Genomic DNA, 20450 nt, shown 5'->3' with positions numbered 1-20450 from the left:
ATTAACAACATATTGACTCTTGAAATTCTAATACGTGCTACATATATATTGGGACAAGGAAAGTAATCTATGTTATTTTAAAATTACGCAAAAAGTGCTATAAATTACAATAATTAACAACTTAAAATATTTAAAAATCATATTTGTTGACTCTTTAATTTTTATCTATATCACATAAAGTGAGGCAAAAAAGAGCAGATATTGGGTCCGTGCCAGCACGAGCACTTGTGTCTAGTATATACATATATATATATATATATATATATATATATATAAATAAATGTACATACATACATAATATATTATTTTTATAAACAATTTTAAATATCTTATATGTGTTTTCATTAAAACTTATTTATAATTTATTCATGGCGAAATGGTCTGATAGACCATTATACTTGTATACGTTTATATTCTGAACCCTTCTACTAAACACTTTGTCAACTAGACTCTTAAACACATTAAAACACAACATTTTAAACCTAATCTCATCAGATCACTGTGTGTGTAATCCAACCTCTTACATGTGTAATTCCACGTCATTTTTCAATGACACATGAGAAATTAAATATTAAAAAAATAGAAAAAACAAATATTTAACTTTTGGAAATTTTTAAATAGCCATGTTCTTCAACCTCCATATATGCTCACAATTTGAGCACCAAATTCATGTCAAATAGATGAAATTTTTTCTTTATTTGACTTGAAATTTCAACTAGAAGTTCATAAACACAAATCCTACTAGCCACAATCATAAATTTGAATTAATTTTACAAATTCATAAGACCCATTTGTTGTTCTTCAAGTTTTTTCAAACTTATCAATGGAGTTTTCAACTTTTTCAATACCCACCATCACTCTTTACGTTAATTGATATCATACCTTTTCTTTAAATTCAACACAAATAATGATTTCAACTTTTAAAATAAAAAACACTAAATAATTAGATAAAGGGGGCTGGGGAAAAAAAATTAGGAGCGGGGTTTGATTTGTTGCAAAGAGGAGAGTGGGTTGAAGAAGAAGAAGAAAAAAAAGTATATGACGGGTGATTTGGAAAAAAAATAAAATGGATGTGGTGGGTTATTTTGTTGAAGAAGAAGAGAAGAAAGTTTAAGGTTATTGGTGGGAAGAGTGGTGGAGAAGAAAAGAAATTGGTGTGGGGGTGGGGTGGGAGAGGGTTAATGAAGAAATATTTTTTTTTAATTAAAAAAATATTATTTTCCAAAAAAAATTAATGTTTTAAAATAGGAAATAGTGTATTGACGCGTTTGGAAGCGAGTGCATTTACACATTTTTCCAACTCAGCAATATTTATGTCACATAGGTTTGGTCAATGGTCAGCGGGTTTCGAATATTGCATTTTAATAAGTTTAAGGGTCCAGTTGATAAAGTATAAAGTAAGAGGGTTCAGAATACAAACTCATACAAGTATAAGAGTCTATTAAACCATTTTGTCTTTATTTATTAAAGCAAAAAATATTTAGAGCATTTATAATAAATTTTACGAGAAAATAAGTGAAAGAAATAAATTTGACTATCAAAATAATGAATTCAAATTAGTCGATGAATAAAAATAGTCAAAAGAAAAAAAATGTGTGAGAAGGATCAATATAGCTTAATATGAATTATCTCATTTTTAATAAAAAAATTAAAAATTATTTCTTTCACGGTAAAGTATATATAAGCTCTAAATAAAAAAATTGTGAAATATTATACGTGAATATTTTTATTTGACATTTTAGCCGCAAAAGGACGAGGAAAGAAGAGAGAGAAAACAGTTGCATACGAATAAGACATAAAACGCATTCGTGGAATGCGATTTATGAAGAACATCAATACATGTGTTTTGCACCTTCTCCGTTACCTATATTAGATTTTTATTATTATTTTATTGTAATCTAGTTTTTATTAAAACTTATTTATAATTAATTTTAAATATCTTATATGTGTTTTTATTAAAACTTATTTATAATGTATTTATGAAAGCAAAATCGTTCAAGACTAGAACATTTATCTTATTGGTGTTATGTGTATGAGTGTCGGTGACAATTCTTGGTGGTCACTATTTTCTTTACCAATATTAATACTCTTATTATAATAATTACTAGGGGTGGTCACTGCTTAGATAAAAACCGAAAAATATACCTTAATATGAATTATCTTTTTTATAAAAAAAAAAAAAAAAAAAAAAAAAAATTCACTGTAAAGTATATATAAGCCCTAAATAACAAAATTACGAAATATTATAAGTAAATATTTTTATTTCACATTTTAACTGCGGAAGGAAGAGAAAAGAAGAGAGAGAAAACAATTGCATCCGAATAAGGCATAAAAAGCATTCATGGAAAGCGATTTATGAAGAACATCAGTAGTGGAATTTTGCACCTTCTCCTTTACCAATATTAATACTCTTATAATAATAATAATAATAATAATAATAATAATAATAATAATAATAATAATAATAATAATAATAATAATAATAATAATAATAATAATAATAATAATAATAATAATAATAAGGGGTTGTCACGTTTTAGATGAAAAATTGATTCAAATTGAAAAATTGAACCAAATCGATTAAATAAATTGATTTTATTTGTGTTTTATTTGGTTTGATTTTAGATGTTTAAAAATAAATAGTATTTGGTTTGAGTCTGATTTTGTTTAGATAATCGAAGAAACAATCAAACCGAACTGACAAATATATATATATGAGTTTGAGTGTGGCATATTGATATTAGCAACAAGAGTATGATATCTCCTCAACTTTTAGAGTTGATATAACCCTCGTTACAAAAGTGGCTCAATATATCCTTACTGTTACAAAAAAATGACTCACATATACCATTATCATTACAAATGTTGCTCACATAATATATCCCTCCCGTTATAAAAGTGATTTTTTTAAAATTATTTTAAAAAATATATGTATTTGATCTTTTTCACACAAATTATTTTCTAACTTCTTTGCTATTTATTGTTTGAGTTTTTTGTTTTTATTTTATTTTTTCTTTCATTGTTTAGTGGAAGAGATATAAAAAAGTGTGAATGGAAAAAGATTAAAAGTTTGAAAAAAATAATAATTATTTTTTTGGGGCTATATTGTAATTTAGTTTTGATATCCATATAAAAAAAATATTTGGGGCATCTATAATAAATTTTACAAGAAAATAAGTGGAAGAAATAAATTTTACCATTAAAATTATAAATTCAAATTAGTCGATGAATAAAAATAGTCAAAAGAAGAAAAAAACGTGTGAGAAGGATCAATATACCCTAATATGAATTATTATTTTTTAATTAAAAAATTAAAATTATTTTCACGGTAAAGTATATATAAGCTCTAAATAACAAAATTGTGAAATATTATAAGTACATATTTTTATTTCACATTTTAGCAGCAGAAGGAAGAGAAAAGAAGAGAGAAAATAGTTGCATCCGGATAAGGCATAAAACTCATTCATTGAATGCGATTTATGAAGAACATCAATAGTGGAGTTTTGAGCATTTTCCTTTACCAATGTTAGTACTCTTATTATAATAATAATAATAATAATAATAATAACTAGGGGTGGTCATTGTTTAGATTAAAACTGATTAAGTAAATCAATTTTATTTGGGTTTGATTTGGTTTGGTTTTAGATTTTAAAAAATTTAGAATATTTGGTTTGATTTTGGTTATGTTAAGAAGAGTCGAACCGAACCGTTTTAAAAAAAATAAATATATATATATATATATTATTGTTGTTGTTGTTATTATTATTATTATTATTATTATGTACTCTTTATAGATAATGCTGGTTTCAATTTTAGAATGCAAATGGATGATGCAAAGAGTGAAGATTTTAAAATTAAATTAGAACAAAAAAAAGAACATGAAAACAAGTCAAAAATATATATTAGAAAATAAAAGAAATTTTCTTTTAATAAAAATGATAAGCTCTGCATCCAAGTGTCATTTACTGATCAATGAAGTGAACTAAGAATATAAGATATCATGTTTAAATAATAACAGAGATAAAAATACTAGATGATATCATATATCTTAACTTTACCATATATAATTTACTACTAATATTTATTGCTAGTGGACAATAGGTCATAGAATTAATTAAGATATGTGAAATGATGTGCTTAATTAATTACTAATTCCGTCCACTTTTAATTTTTATGATTATTTTTTAAAGTTAAACTATAAGAACTTTGAATAATGTATGTTTTCATCATATTGACATGCAAAAAAATTGCAATTTATAGTACTTTTCGTATAGTTTTTGAATATCTAAATTTTTTTGTTTAAAATATCAAATTAATGTAATCTAATTTAACATTAAAAATTAGTCAAATTGACTTTCAAAAATCGAAACATGACAATTAAAAATGAACAAAAGAAGTATTAAAAATGGTCAGGTAGAGTCATTTTTATAACATTCTTCATCTCATAGACATAATTATCTCAAATATTTTATCATACATTTAATTAAGAGTTTTTTAATGTACTCAATAATTTAATTATAAAACTAGCGAAGTTTATTAATTTTAATGAAGCTATGGAGTCTTGATTCAATGACAATTCAGAATAAATAATTAAGAGTCATTTGGAAGCTGATTTGGAGAATGAAAATAGGTTATACAAGTACTAATCCTATATACTCTCTCCATTTTTAATTGTCCTGTTGCACTTTTCAAAAGTCAATTTAACTAATTATCAAAGTTAAATTAGATTACAATAATTCGATATGTTAAACAAATTTAGATTTCAAAAACTATTCAAAAAATACTATAAATTGCAAGTTTTTACATATCAATATGATGAAAAAATATATCATAAAATGTTTGTCAAAGTTCTTATAGTTTGAATCTAAAAAACAAAATCATGACAATTAAAAGTGGACGAGGATAGTAATTAATATCATATTTGATAGATGGTTGGAAGGTAAGTTAGTTATTCACGTATAAAATCAATATGATATTTAATTTGTAATTTAGAATCCACATTTATATATTGTTTTATATATAAAAGATGAAATAACTAATACATAAATAACTAAATCGTAATAATACATAACTTTTTTCGTAACTAATTTTTACATTCAAAATATCTAAATAACTCTAACCAGCTAGTAAATAACCCTTCTCATTTAGAGATACCAAATTTAATTTTAGAATAAATTTATTTTATATTTAATTAAAATAAAATTACAAATTAACTTATTTCAAAATTATAATATTATTTTTAATAACTTATTTTCCAACCAAACGGCGTTGCTGTCATGAACCTGATTGGCGTAACAAATTAGGACATGTGAAACGCAGTTCCTCAAACAAACACGCCTCTGTCAAGGATCATCGTGCCACGACAGCACCGTTTCGTTTTCTTCTTCTTCTCTCCCTTTTTGGACATAAAAATGTTCATCTCTCTGCAAAGCTAAAAAAATATACTAGCAGTGTTTGGTGTGTCAAAGAAATGGAGTGCAGCAGCAGAAGTTCCAATTTTCCTTCTGATTTGGAGTACCAAACAGGATTTGGGAATCATTTCTCATCTGAAGCTATAGTTGGAGCTCTACCTCAAGGTCAAAATAGTCCTCTTATTTGCCCCTTTGGCCTTTATGCTGAGCAGATCTCTGGCACCTCTTTTACTTCCCCTCGCAAACTTAATCAACGCAGGTACATACCTTCATTTGCTTACTTACCTGATATAACAAGTAAGTGACTGTAACTAAGTCTGTTGGAGAATCCGCCTAATCATCTTCTTTTATCATCTTGTTTGCTAATTCTGAATTAGGCATATTGTTCAAAGTCATCGCAGCTTAATTAGTTAGGCATTTGGATAATATAATCTTTGGTGCAAGGGATAAAGAATAAATAGTCCTGGCATAAACAAAAAATAGTCCGGGATAAGAGTTTGGTGTCTTGTTTGGTTGCCATGTTTGGATAACTTATCCCATCATTTTCCCACCATTTATACCATAGTGATGGGATAAGTTATCGCATGTATATGGTGGGATAAGTTATTCCAGGATAATTAATCGGGAATAACTTGTTCCCAACCAAACGACATATTAGGAAGTGTTTTGGTTGGATGTGAAATTCATAAGTTTTTTGATATTTTGTAAATATTTCAGATAATGAAACTGATTGCCTAACTTCAGTGACTTTGGCCATTTCCAGAAATGAACAGTTTTCACTCTTCCATATAAAAATGTGTTAGCTAATTAAAATGAGAATTTTTCATTCTTTTGTTAATGGATTTTGAGGATTTGATTAATGATCATTTAGGATGGAGGTATAATTGATGGATAGGTTGGTTATGTTACTGAAGGAATCTTTTGTTTGTGCAGTTGGCTATATCGTATTAAGCCATCGGTTACACATGAACCATTTAGACCAAGAATGCCAAGACATGAAAAGCTTGTGAGTGAATTCAACCAGTCAAACAGTTCTGCTACACCAACTCAACTAAGGTGGAAGCCTGTCGAGATCCCAGAAACACCGACTGATTTCATTGATGGTTTGTATACTATATGTGGGGCTGGCAGCTCATATCTCCGACATGGTTTTGCAATTCACATGTAATTGGTATTTCAAACTTGCTCTAGTATTGTCGTCACCACGTCCTTCTGATGGAGTTCGGGATATTGTTGTTACTTTCTTGTTTATGTTTTGTTCTTGTTAAATTATAATTAGGATTGAGATTTGTTATGCTTTGGATATAAACATTGGCTTCAAATTCTGTTGCTATTTGCTTTCAAGCTGAGAGTATATCGTATCTCCTTAACATCATGGACTATAATTCTGCTAAAATGAATTTCTCTTGTGAGACAATGATGTGTATTGAATATCAACTCAGCACAACACCTATTACAAAGTTCAGTAGATCAAGTGATAATGTGTGTTTTGTGGAAAATGCAGGTATACTGCCAACAAATCAATGGAGAACTCTGCCTTCTGCAATGCTGATGGTGACTTTCTGATTGTTCCTCAAAAAGGAAGTAAGTGTCAATCATTCAGGCGTCATCTGTCTGTTCATATTCAGCGTCAAATATTTTGACATGTGCTTTGAAACTCTTTCTTACTCTCTGTTTGTACTGTAGGGCTGTGGATTACTACTGAATGCGGAAGATTGCAGGTATGTCCTGGTGAAATTGTGATTTTGCCTCAAGGATATCGATTTGCTGTTGACCTTCCAGATGGACCTTCACGTGGTTATGTCGCTGAAACTTTTGGAACTCATCTTCAACTTCCTGATCTGGGGCCAATAGGTGCTTTAGAAAGTGGAAAACTACTTGCTATTTAAACAACTGATGTTATTTGCTGATAATATGCATTTGAATATGTATTTAGGTGCAAATGGTCTGGCTGCTCCGAGGGATTTTCTTGTTCCTGTTGCCTGGTATGAAGATGGCTCCCGTCCAGGTTACACTATTGTGCAGAAGTATGGAGGTGAACTCTTCACTGCAAAGCAGGACTTCTCTCCTTTTAATGTGGTCGCTTGGCATGGCAATTATGTTCCTTATAAGGCGGGTATCTCTCTATATTTCAATCTCTCATAATATGAGTGCCTTGTGCACATTTTATCCAATTTACTTTGCTACATGGAAACTCGATGCTGTTTGTCTCCTTAGTCCCTGACGTAATATATTTCCTCAATTTGCAGTATGATTTAAGCAAGTTCTGCCCTTACAATACAGTATTGATGGACCACAGTGATCCTTCAATTAACACAGGTTGGTTAGGTTTAAATATCAGCATTTCATCTATTAATTGTCATCAATCTGTGTGAATTTTGTTTTTTTTTATTGTCGGTGTCGCTATTTACAATTGCTCTAGTTTCTTAAATCAATGCAGTTTTGACAGCACCAACAGATAAACCTGGTGTGGCGTTGCTTGACTTTGTCATTTTCCCTCCCCGGTGGTTGGTTGCTGAACACACCTTCCGTCCTCCATATTATCATCGCAATTGTATGAGTGAATTTATGGGTCTAATCAATGGGGGATACGAGGTTGTTTATCTCGCTCTTGCATGAAGTCAATGTCAATTCTGGGGTTATTTCATACAATTTTTAACGCGGTTAGGCTTGTTTCAGGCAAAAGCTGATGGTTTTCATCCTGGCGGGGCAAGCCTTCACAGCTGCATGACTCCTCATGGCCCTGATACCAAAACATATGAGGTACAAGTACTGCTCTATTCCTCCCTTCTCTATGGTCATGTGTCTTTCCCCTTCCCACATATGCGGCTTTATTTATAAGGAAATTTGTGCCTTTTAGTCCCTCAAATGTCAACAAAATTCTGATGATAGAGCACATTTAATCATAAGTAATATGTGCCCTTTTGATCCTCCACTTCCGAATCTTCACAAATTTAACGATTTCTTAAGTGCTAAACTATTTAATTGTTGATATGTTATCTTAAATTTGTATTGTTACTCCACATTTGAGGGTAAAATTCTAAAAAAAAGTATTGACAGGCAACCATTGCACTTGGAAATGAAGCTGGTCCACATAGAATAGCTGATACCATGGCTTTTATGTTTGAGTCTTGCCTAATACCCCGAGTCTGTCCGTGGGCACTTGAATCTCCGTTTATGGATCACGATTATTACCAATGCTGGATTGGCTTGAAGTCTCACTTCTCAGGACTATCTATGAACGAAGACAACGTTGATTTGCAGAAAGGAAAACCTATAGAAAGGTGAAATGCTCATTGTTCAGCTAGCTCCTGTAGTTCCTCTTAAAGTGACTTGGCTTGTACATAAGGAGTCACGGGCATGTAAAACATAAAATAAACCCTATGTTAGTATCAGATTGAAAGATTAGGGAGACGATCCAAGCGCGGATACAGTGGTAAGATGAAACCAATGTTCTATGAAATTACGACGTAAGTAGAAATGTGTTACCGTGATGATGTTGTAGAGTTGTAGTTTATGGTGTATTGTATGTATATATATAAAGATGGAACTATCATGGAATACTTGTTGCAATTACAAGAGCAATGAATTATGATTTATGTGGCAATAGCTTACTCTTACTACTATTTAGTCAATGTTTGATATTAAGGGTGTGTTTTCAATATTATTATGTTTGGTTGGATCACAGGTTTTAAAAAATATTTTTTAATTGATTCATTTTCCTCAAATTTAAGGAAAATGATTTTCCTAAAGTGGATAATATTTTTCAAAACTCTGTTTCAACCTCACCACCAGGAAATCCTTATAGCTCAATTGGTTGACGGTCTAAACTCATACCTTATTGGTAAGTTTTTTTTTTTTAATTTATTGATAAATGTTTGATTCCCCATATTGTAAGCCCCTCTATTTCCACTTCCCTGCCCCATTTTAAAATAAAATAAAATAAAAACACTGCACTACGACCTAGAAATGGGACCCAACTCCCAACCCTGATTCGACCCCAATTTGGAAACCAACTCCTAACACCGATCTATGACTTGACCTTGATGTCACCTCGTCTCTCGCCCCAATCCCAATTTGAAACTTGGAACCTGATTTTGAATTACAACTCTAACCTTAACCTAGTACCCAACTAGTAAATTGGATCCCAACTTCCAAAGTTGACCCAAGATCCGACTTCCAACATCGACTCAGGTTGGAGTGCACTGATGGGAGTGCTTCACCCTTAACTAGAGCTCTCGGGTTCGAGCCTTGGATATGGAGAAAATCCTATTGGGAACGCCACCCCCGAATGGGCCCTGCAAAGCGCGATCCGGATTTAGTCGGAGCTCTAATGTGGGCTCCGAACACCGGGTGGGAAACCAAAAAAAAAAAAAAACACCAATTCTAACTTAAGACTGTACTCTTGACACCAACTCAGTACTCGATCCTTGTAAGGGAAGTGAGTCAGTGACTCCTAACCCCGATTTATGACTCAACATATGCCAACACCCAACTCTCGACCACGATCCCGACCTGGGACATACTCTGATCTCGAATTGAGACCTGACCCAAGACCTAACTCTTGTTCTAGATTGTAACTTACAATAAATATAATCTTAAAAATAAAAAAACAAACATAATACTAAGATCTAAATGATTAAAGATTAGAACATTCTTTCTATTTAAATTTTGGACCCCAACATTTTATTTAAATTTCAAATAATACTCTTTTTTCCCGTCAACTTAAATATTGGTCCAAACATGTATTTTCAGTACCAAAGACCGAAACTCCCGCATTTCTCATGCGAAAAACAAGTACGTAAAATCCATTTTCAGAAAAGCTCCAAAACTTTCCTACCGACCAACTCCGATGGCATCTATGGCCTTTACTAATATTTTATTAAAACAAATAATGATTCAAATGAATAAATAATTAGTGACCGACTCCAATTTTCACTCTCAAAACAGTAAGATCTCTTCATAATCATGTTTTTGTAATTATTTTAGCACCATAATTACGAAAAATGTCTCTCAAAGTTTTTTTTCTCACTTTCATCATCCTACTGGTATTATCCGGCGCCGTTAACGGCCGCCGCTTCATCAGTGACTCCGGTGGACTAATTTCAGATGGTGTTCACAGTGAGATCGGTCGGGATTTGGAAATTCTCCGGCTGGATCGGGATTTCGCCGGCGGTGAGGAAGAGAGTTGTGAACAGAGTTATGGATTTATGCCTTGTACTAAAACTGCTCTCGGAAATGTTTTTCTCATTTTGGTTTATGGTTACCTTATGTTCCTTGGTGCTACGTATCTCTCTTCGGGTAGTGAACTGTTGCTTGAGATTTTAGGGCCTGGTATTATTGGTGGACTTTTTCTTCCTGTGCTTGGTGCTCTTCCGGATGCTATGCTTATTCTCGGTACGATTATTATAATAGTTCTCTGATTTTGGTTCACTGATTGATTAATTTGTTTTACCTGTTAGTAATTGTAGTATCATCCTAACCATGTCTCGAAGCCTGCATGCTGGATTTTGGGAGATACTAGTTTAAAACCTTATGAATATGATCCTTTGATCTTGAAGGGAAACAAATGATGTGAGTAGGAATCAATTCTCACTTGTTTTCAAGATCTAATATGTCGATTGAACTAATTGAAGGATTAGGGGATTGATGCAATCTTAGTTGATTAAGAAATAGTGTTTTACTACGAGTAAATTTCACTTTGTGTGGTCAGTATAATGTGTTGAGAGTCATGAGATCTGAGCTTCAAATTCCAGTAGAGCAGTTTATGGAATTAGTAGAGGTGCCCGAGAGCTTACGTGGTATCTATTGCGGGTGGGAGGTGACAGATATCCTATGGAATTAGTGAGGTGGGCGAAAGTTGGCCATGATACCATGGTTATTAAAAAACAATAAATAAATAAATTTCTCTTTGTCCCCTAGATTGCAGCATCTAATCCATGACTTCAGTCTAGTAGCTAGTAGTAAGAGCGAAGCTTGTGATGTGTGGGTTAGGGGCACATCCTAGGTTTGAACCTTTCTGCGTACAAGGGCCTGGTATTAAGTAGAGAAGAGTAGAGGGGGCCCCATTATCCACGCTTCGAACCGTGCGCTATGGCCCTCGTGAGTTTCTCGGTTTTTAAGAAAAAATTGTTAATGTGGATGCCTACTATATCAGTCAAAGACCATATATTACAAGCCATAATGAACGTGTCCCAAGTTTCTTACTACTTTGAACTTTATTGTTTCAGTATCGGGGATATCTGGAAGTACTGCAGCTGCTCAGAGCCAGGTCTCTGTAGGAATGGGATTGCTAGCTGGGTCAACTGTGATGCTTATAACTATTATTTGGGGAACCTGTTGCATTGTTGGCAAGTGCGATATACAAAATTCTGTTGCTGTAGACATGAAAGACACTAGAGGATTCAGCTTGACGGGTTTGCATCTCAACTCTTAGAATATGTATACAGAAACGTATACAAGCTCCTTCTTGTTCTTTACTACTTTTGTCTTTCCCGAAATATGTTGCTATAGATCCTTTTCAGCTTTATTTCACCCTCTGCCCTTGTTTGGACTAAATATGCTCTAGTCTTTGAAATCATTGGGCCACCAGGAGGATTTTGTGTACTTGTGCAAGTGATATTCCTGCTAGTATATGGCCAGATTTTGTGTATCAAGATGCTTCTACTCAATGAGTGGCTGTCAATGTAGGTTCTGGTGTTAGTACTGACATCTGGACAAGCCATGCTGCAACGATAATGGCAGCGTCTGTAACACCATTTCTTGTTGTCCAATTGCCACAGCTCCTCCATTCAACTTCAGGAAGACATTTATCTGTCTTGATTGGTCTTATCATTTCACTTTCACTGCTTGTTTCTTATTGCGTCTATCAGGTACTGTGACATTGCCCATGTGTTTTTTTCTTTTATTCACTGTGGGTAATCTAATTTTCTTTCAAACTGCAATGACGTATCTGCAGAGATTTGCATTGACAACACTCTTTGGAGATAAATATCAATTTTTACAGTTTCTAGCTGAATTTTCAAATAGGCAATAACAACATTGCCTATGATTAACCGGGCTTTAAATAGTTTTTATCCCCACATATGCTGGATAATGGACTTTCCACATAACCGCCTGAGTTCAAATTGAACTTGTATCTGAAGACAACCTGATGACTCCTGTATACCTCTTCCTCTTTCAACAAGATGAAACAAATAAATATAAATCTTTGTCATTCTTTATACTAGGCTGGTTAATAAATTCACCTTTTTAGTGTTTGAGATCACGAGGCCTGTTTCTTATCTTCTATAATGAAGTCGTTCTGAACTTCTAACTTATAATGCAGGTCTTTCAGCCTTGGATACAGAGTAGACGTCTTGCTTATGTAAAACATAAGCATGTTATATCAGGAGTTTTGAAACAGTTAAGAATGCGTGCATTGGGGAGGCTTTGCACAGACCAGGGAGCACCAAATATAGAAGTTTTAGAAAAGTAAGTTTGAAATGATTTCTGCACAGTTTTAATCACTTTTAGAATCTTGATCAATATGATGAAGGATTGCATGACAGGCTATTCAAGGCAATTGATGAAAATGAGGATGGGTATCTTTCCCGCGCTGAATTAAAAGCTCTGGTAGTAGGAATCCGTTTGGAGGAGATAAACTTACATGAGAATGATGCTATAGAAAAACTGATGAAAGACTTCGATACTTCACATGATCATCGAATTGAAATGTCCGAGTTCATTGCTGGAGTTACAAAATGGCTTACTGAGGCCAGGGGTTCCGAGGCTTCTTCTCCTGAAGCTGGTCCTGATACAATGAAGTACCTCGATGACTTGCATGAGGTTTGTTTGAGTGTTGTGACCTTTTCTAGATAGTTCATTGTCGTGACGATAGTGATAAAATATAAACGTGCTTGCAGCAAACAAGGAGAGAACACCATTTCTTAGGGGATCAAAGTGACGAAAGTGTTGAGACTGTTGAGAATCCTCGATCAACTGTAATTAAGGCTGTTCTACTGCTGTTGCTGGGTACTGTCATTGCCGCCGTGTTTGCTGATCCTCTGGTTGATGCTGTCAATAATTTCTCTAGTGCCACAAGCATTCCTTCTTTCTTCATCTCATTCATTGCTCTGCCACTGGCGACCAACTCCAGTGAGGCGGTGTCAGCTATTATCTTTGCTAGCCGGAAAAAGTTGAGGTCTGCGTCATTAACATTTTCTGAGGTTTGTTTTCCTCTAGCTTTGTGCTTTTATGTAGTATAATTTGTGGGTTTTCTACCCCTTGCATCAATGAACCTGGAAGATCATTAATGAAAATCAAGAGGCAGACTTGATCTGAGGTTTCCCAATTGTCAAATCCCTTACGATCATTTCTGTATGCAGGATGAGATAAATGGTTGGAGGGGATTTAATGTAGGACAGTTGATCCTCAAGCTAGTTGGAATCAACTCTATTAATCCTCAATATCCATTTTGCTCCATTTTAACCTCTTTTGTTTAAACATTCAATAATTTAGATTTGAGCAGTTTGATCGCGTGTATCACTGATACAATTGCCTTTGTTTGATAACATTTGTGATGGTACCTTGCAGTTGTATGGAGCAGTGACTATGAACAATCTCCTTTGTCTATCCGTCTTCCTGGCTCTCGTCTATATCAGAGGATTGACATGGGACTTCTCGTCTGAAGTCTTGGTTATTCTAATTGTCTGTGTTGTCGTGGGGGTCTTTGCAAGCGTTCGTAGCACCTTTCCTCTTTGGACTTCCTTGCTAGCTTTTCTACTTTACCCCTTCTCTCTTGTACTTGTATATGTTCTTGACTACAAATTTGGTTGGTCTTAGACGACTCTTTTTGTTGAACTTGTATGCGTCTTTTGAGCTACGGCACACTTAAGGCGCTGTTGGACGTGTTAGTAGAACTTCAGTAACTTGAAAACTTAAGTGATTTGGTTGTATTTATTTACTTACAATTTCCCACTGCTGTTTATTGGTTACAGGTTTTGACTGTTCTCTCTAGTCAATCATATCATTATTGTTGAGCAGACTGCTTCTGCGTTTCCATATATCTCTTATGCAGTTTTTATGTACTTTTCTGCTACGCACACTTGTTTTTTACCCCTCTCAAGGAGGAGTTTCCATCTTTTTGCTCCCTTGGACTCAGACTCACAATTTTCGAGGTTGAAGTGAGGAGTGCTTACGTCCTGTTTTGCATACTTCTTCCAAAACGGTTAAATCGCTGGTACTCCACCAAAACTTGACTTCCACTCATACACCTAGTTTTTTTTAATTTTAATTTTATAATGTTATATACTGTGTTAAGATGGAATATGTGGGTGTAATATGAACTATGTAGATGTAGTTATTTTTATTAAATTGTATATTTTTGTAAAAATTCCAAGTTAATAATAGATAGGTCATTAACCTGATAAAAGTTATCTGAATTGTACTAGGCTAGAATAGAATGGACAAAACAATGGGTCATTGTCCAAACCACCTAATTTTTTCTAATTTTTAATTTATTTCCTTGATTTTTATAACAGTTTAATCACCTAAGTAATCTTTTTGTTTATGGTTGTACATAATATACATCTAATGAAAAAAAGTCCTTTTAAAATATTTCAACAAAATTTCTCATAGGTCATTAGAATGATATATCAGCCCAACCTTGGATGGATTGCATTGGCAGATCAAATGGACCGAGTTAATAAATGAACAAGTCATTAGCTCACCAAACTTGAGTAAGTCATATTTTTATGGGTTAATTTTGCTACATGTGACCTGTAGGCAAGGCTCAATCATTTAGGCACCTAATTTTCTGCCTATTCTAAACAGACATAGACACAGTAAGTTCATAACATAATTTGTTCAATACTTGATTTAAACAAGTTACTACAGCCAGAATTCTCAACATTTCACTTGCCTTATGGAACTGAAGACATGTGAAAATATATAGCCAAAAGAATCTAACTCGCCACACATAAGAGAGTAACAGTTTACAGAAGTTTAAGAACTAAGAACCAATGGTAACAGAAAGACCTGAATCCAGACATCCTAGTTGAAAAATCCAATCAAAATCTCACTCGTCATCTCATCATGGACCCGGAGGTTAATTTAACCCTCTCTTGTATGAGGCATATTTTTCATGCTCTGACTTACATGTGAGGCTCAACTACAAATGGTAAAGATATTCATCAGAAGGAACGTTGTTCTACCACAGAGTGGAATGAAAGCCCTGCAGAAACAAACATCTTAGGACTTGAACTAGCCATCTCACGAAGAGATACACAGAAATTCTCCCGGAAGAAGCACAACCAAGTGTAATGACTAACTTCTACAGCTTCAGATTGAGATCAACATTTCCTCCTACTTCAACGTGGCAATTGCGTTTGTTTGTTCCTTCTTGGCTGATTTGTACCTTGGCAGTTGGGAAGAATCCATAGATGGATTCTTGAACTGATTTGCTTAGGGCTGAGCTTGTTGTAGCAGGTTCTTCAGCAACTCCCTGTGGATTTAACAAAGGCAAGAAGATCGTTACACCAAATTCGGGATACCAATAGATAAAGGCATCAGAACATAAAAATGGTAGACCTTTTGTTCTCACCTGACAAGGCACTGATTCCAACGTAAATCTCTCTCGACTCTGAAGGTTTGAATTAGATGAATGCTGATATGGAGAAGCAGCTGTAGGAGGAGCCAACGTGAGAAAATCTCCATTGAGAGCTTTATTTTGTCTGACAACATCCCTTGGTTTGGACTCGGATAGAGTCCTTGATCCTGAAGGAGCTTCTCTGGAGAAAAGTGCCAAAAAAAGTCTAAGCAGGTATTTTAAGCACTACAACTATGAAATGATCATTCAAGATATCAAACCTTTTGAGCAGATTTCCTGATTCTAAACTGGCTGCACATTCATTGCTGCAGGAAGCTGATTCAGGTGATCTCGATGCAAGGTTAACATAGGCTGGAGGAAATTTGCAGTGAAATGTAGGGACTGGTGGAAACTCTGGAGTGAAGGGGTATGGTCTCTTCATGCCAACCATCTACAAATACATCATCAGTAATCAAAGTTGTAGCCGTCAACCAAAAAACTTAAAGTAAAACAATCTTCTTCTTTTTTTGATAAGCCAAGGTTTCCTGAGCAGCTTACGCGCACCTCGACTGATTCCACGGGAAACCTGCCACCTCTCACTAGCAACAGGTATCAGGCAATTTTGTCCACCAAGGGTAGGGCATATGGGAAGAAATCACCTAGTGTTTTTTGTCTCTGTTGAGATTTGCATCTAAAACCTCATGGTTCTCAACCTACTTCATTGACCACTAGGTGACACCCTTGAGTTCAAAGATAAACCATCTAGATACCTAGTTTTGGGTCTTTAGTTGTGAGTTCCACTTTGACGCACTGAAATAATGGTTGGAGACATGTTATCTCACATTTGTGAATTGTGATTGTGACATGTCTCTTGGTTTTTAAATCATTATCCTCGGATAGCTTGTTTAGATGAAAGAACACGAACTGTTTGAGCAAAAAAGGGGCAACTATGGAGCTATCCTACATTTTGTGGGGAGTGGAGGGTGTAACCTGAGCTGAGTGAGCATCTCTTCTGGCTTTTAAGATGCTCTTTTCATCAAGTATCTGAATATTAGTTAAGGTCACAAAGAGAAGTTCCTTTACCTTTTTTTGGCAGTAGAAGTTGTGTACTAAAGTTTTCTACTATCAAGTTCGAAGAAAAAAGATGTTCAACACATTGGATGTAAATGACATGTCTCCATCTTTATAATTCAAAGAACTTTTCACGTAATGGTTCTGTACAAACTAAGATCCTCACTAGAATCAATAGGATATCCAGGTAAACTGTGTTTCAGCCTTTTGACAGAAGAGAGCATTATGAAAATTGATTTCTATTTAATAGTGACTAACAGGAAGAATAAAAGAAATTACCTTCACATCTTCAGGCCACAGAGGTAAATAATTACACGAATAATAATTTTGGTTTGAAGGGGGCTCCATCTGATAATTTAGTACAGATGATGATGAAATCCCTGATGAGATATTCATCTGCAATTACCACAAAGTGATTTAATCAGAGCATTTCAAACACATCAAAACAAAATTCTAGACTTGACAATCCAACGATGATACATAACATTGCAACTAAATTAATAAACTTGCTTACCATTGATGAAGAACAAGAAGGTTGCTGATATTGTTGTGATCTTTGCAACACACTGGGTAGAGGTAAAATGGGGTTATGCAGTTCATTCGGCAAATCTACATTAGCCCCGAAAACAACGCCATGGCGATTTCCCTGTTGGCTTTCTCTTTCAGGACTATACTCACAACTCCACAATTTAGGACATTTATCACTCCCTGAACCTGAAACAGACGACCAACTTAACTCCCCTCCACCCATGTTCATTGGTTTTGATGATTGTAAAGTCTTCGGACGGAAACCATCAAGAACTAAGGCAGACAGATTTGGTCTAAAGACACTATTTTTCGAAAGCAGATCCATTGTTGATGGTGGTGGTAAAGTGATTGAACTAGGCCTAAAACTAGAACCTTCAACAGCTAAGCATTTCGACATAGTTTTGGTGGAATGAACTGAATTTGGTACCAAAACATTAGGTGTTTGAAAGTTTGCATCTTTTTCATGTTTTTTCTCCCCTTCCATTCTAATCCTTTCAAGTTGAGCAACACCAAGCCCTCTTTGTGGGATTTTTTTCTGCTTCACTTTTTTCGATGCTCTACTCGTAGCACCACCACCACTACCACTTGAACCACCACCGCCGCCACCAACACCCCCATCCCCACCACCACCACCACTACTATTACTACACTTACGGGTATGCTCCTCTATCACCATTATGTTTGTCTTTGTCTTCATAGATCAAGAAAAAAAACTATACACTACTACTTAAAAGTAAAACCTAAAGGACAAATATATATATAGACATTGAATCCATCCACCACATTATAACCATATAAATTCCTCTAAACAATACAATTAATCTTGAGGGTTTGGAAAGAAAACCCCAAATGGAAAAATTCAATGAAAATACAGAAAGAAGCCAAATTCAAGGAGAAGAAAAAAAAACCCAATTCCCCATTTGTACGTTACATGAAATCTTGTAGGTCATCAAGTCAAGATCTGCAACTTATATGGAGATAAATATAAATAAATAAATGTACACCAAAAAACCCATAATTCAGCAAACAAATCTATATAAAATTGGATCTTATTTACACAAAAATGTACAAATACAGATACAGTTAAAGCAAGCTATAAAGAGCAAAGGAAGAGTATCTGAGATATTCGGATTTTTCTCATAACCAGTTGTCTGTAAATAGATCAGATCAGTAAAAATAAGAAAAAATAATAAATTTTTTTTCAAAATTTTCAAAATGGAAATCTAAAGGAAGCTAAAAATGCGGAATTTGTGAGAGTAAGATTCAGGCAATCAAATTTATCGGCCAAAATTATCGGTCGACTCCACATTTTCCGACTCTCAAGTACTCTTCTTTCTCTTTTCCTCTAAATCTCTCATCAAATTCTCTGTTTTTTTTTTCTCTCTTACAAATAAAGACAATGCCGCGCTCTAAGCTTTTTATTACACAGTAAAAAAACTGAATTATTGTTACTCACTTTGTTTACTATCGATCTTGACTTTGACACACGTCTTAAAAGATTTGATATATAAAAGAATTAAAAAAAAAATTCAAATATGTTATTGAAATAGATTCGAATAAATGAGCCAAAATTTTAATATATTTGAATTTTTCTCAAAGTTTGATTAACATATTTGAGCCTAAATAAGTACTTTCTTTGCTTTAATTTATGCCAATTAGTTTGACTTGATATGAATTTTTTTTTAAATGAAAAAAGATTTTTGAAATTTATGTTCTAAAATAAGTTATATGTAGCTATAAATGTATATTTTAAAGTTAAATTGTTAGTACTAATTATATTTATTTATAATAGTTACTTATTATTACAAGTAATTTTATATTTCTTTGTTAAATAATTTAGTATGAATGTATGATCGTGTTAAAATATTATACTATTATCAACTCACAAAGATTTTTTCTTTCGTAAAACTTGTTGTGTTTCTTTCTTATACGGTGTTTCAAAAAATCACCATTATGAAATCTCATTCAATGCATATATATTTAAAAAAATTCACTAGATATTTGATATCTATATTAAAGTATATGATTAAATTTGAATTCATGCATTATAAATTTATTTTTAAAGACGATGCTACTAATAAGATTTTTTCATTCATCACAGCCAGCAAATACTCTCTCTATTGTGTATTATACACCGTGCGTAAAGCAAAAATATTATACGATCTTTAATAAAAGATCTTAATGTACAAGATTTGTTCAATATAAATAGTAATAAATACTTGGAAAGATTCTTAACAAATATTCTCCCTGCTCATTTTAATTTCCCACTTCAGCCAAAAAGAAAAATTGATCTAAAATATTTGTCATTTAGAAAATTAATAAAGTATTCTCCTTATTTCATTTTATATGTGGTATAGTATGTTTGTCCAAATTTCGGAAAAATCAAAATTATTTGAGGTTTTAATTCAGAAATTATACGTGTTTTTGAGTAGAAGTAGGAATAATTTTATTATTGTTTGAAGAGACGCTATAAATTTCTGCTTCACACAAAAAGTAAAAGAAGATTTTTTTCTTCGTGATAAAATATCCTTACTAGAAATTTTTATTTTTCCAAATTATTAATCTTTATACATATTTCAAAAAGTGTATACAACACTCTTCTCTTATTTCCCTTTTGATTTGACTATATTGGTATTGATTAACAATCTTAATATATACTTTCATCTTATGTTATAAATTTTAACTAAATAAAAACAAAAATTTAATTAGAGTCTTTTATATAATAAAATTATTTCTTTATTTTGTTAATACTAATTGTAAAATGAACCACAAAATTCTATAATCTTTTTTTGTAATTTGACAATCAAAAGTATTTTGGTGAACAAATTGGTCAGCCACTATTTGTTTACCAAATACTAAAAGTAATAGTACTA

General features: G+C 33.2%; 3 protein-coding genes across 3 annotated transcripts; 2 read left to right on the top strand and 1 right to left on the bottom strand.

Moving 5' to 3' along the window:
* Nucleotides 1-5343: 5343 nt before the first annotated feature.
* On the top strand, nucleotides 5344-9018 carry LOC102579798 (homogentisate 1,2-dioxygenase). Its single transcript, XM_006358894.2, is given in 10 exon segments — nucleotides 5344-5670; nucleotides 6345-6575; nucleotides 6916-6995; nucleotides 7098-7265; nucleotides 7348-7523; nucleotides 7661-7730; nucleotides 7852-8006; nucleotides 8091-8174; nucleotides 8472-8689; nucleotides 8691-9018. Coding segments are annotated over 10 exon segments (1476 nt in total). The 5' UTR covers nucleotides 5344-5470; the 3' UTR covers nucleotides 8785-9018.
* Nucleotides 9019-10164: 1146 nt separating this feature from the next.
* Nucleotides 10165-14434, top strand: LOC102579474 (uncharacterized). The gene is made up of 7 exons (XM_006358893.2): nucleotides 10165-10808; nucleotides 11642-11827; nucleotides 12102-12283; nucleotides 12739-12884; nucleotides 12962-13238; nucleotides 13316-13618; nucleotides 13986-14434. The coding sequence occupies exons 1-7, from the start codon at nucleotides 10418-10420 to the stop codon at nucleotides 14232-14234; spliced, it is 1734 nt and encodes a 577-aa protein (XP_006358955.1). The 5' UTR covers nucleotides 10165-10417; the 3' UTR covers nucleotides 14235-14434.
* An 806-nt stretch (nucleotides 14435-15240) lies between these two features.
* On the bottom strand, nucleotides 15241-18992 carry LOC102579150 (uncharacterized). Its single transcript, XM_006358892.2, has 5 exons — nucleotides 17564-18992; nucleotides 17329-17445; nucleotides 16260-16429; nucleotides 15994-16180; nucleotides 15241-15894 (listed from the first exon to the last, which is right to left on the bottom strand). Exons 1-5 carry the CDS (start codon nucleotides 18272-18274, stop codon nucleotides 15724-15726), a joined length of 1356 nt encoding a protein of 451 aa, XP_006358954.1. The 5' UTR covers nucleotides 18275-18992; the 3' UTR covers nucleotides 15241-15723.
* Between the last annotated feature and the right edge of the window lie 1458 nt (nucleotides 18993-20450).

This window comes from Solanum tuberosum, unplaced genomic scaffold (assembly GCF_000226075.1).
Source record: "Solanum tuberosum cultivar DM 1-3 516 R44 unplaced genomic scaffold, SolTub_3.0 scf00283, whole genome shotgun sequence".
Taxonomy (NCBI): domain Eukaryota; kingdom Viridiplantae; phylum Streptophyta; class Magnoliopsida; order Solanales; family Solanaceae; genus Solanum; species Solanum tuberosum.
The sequence above is the reverse complement of the archived record's forward strand: the minus strand, read 5'-3'. Positions and strand labels throughout refer to the sequence as shown.

Excerpts from the sequence above, each read along its gene's own strand:
- LOC102579474 (XM_006358893.2), top strand. The coding sequence starts at position 10,418 with ATGTCTCTCAAAGTTTTTTTTCTCACTTTCATCATCCTACTGGTATTA. Across the intron at positions 12,284-12,738 it reads TTTCTTATTGCGTCTATCAG|GTCTTTCAGCCTTGGATACA; the intron begins GTACTGTGACAT and ends CTTATAATGCAG. Across the intron at positions 13,619-13,985 it reads CGTCATTAACATTTTCTGAG|TTGTATGGAGCAGTGACTAT; the intron begins GTTTGTTTTCCT and ends GGTACCTTGCAG.
- LOC102579150 (XM_006358892.2), bottom strand. The coding sequence starts at position 18,274 with ATGAAGACAAAGACAAACATAATGGTGATAGAGGAGCATACCCGTAAG. Across the intron at positions 17,446-17,563 it reads CTTCTTGTTCTTCATCAATG|ATGAATATCTCATCAGGGAT; the intron begins GTAAGCAAGTTT and ends TGGTAATTGCAG. Across the intron at positions 16,181-16,259 it reads TCAGGAAATCTGCTCAAAAG|AGAAGCTCCTTCAGGATCAA; the intron begins GTTTGATATCTT and ends ACTTTTCTCCAG.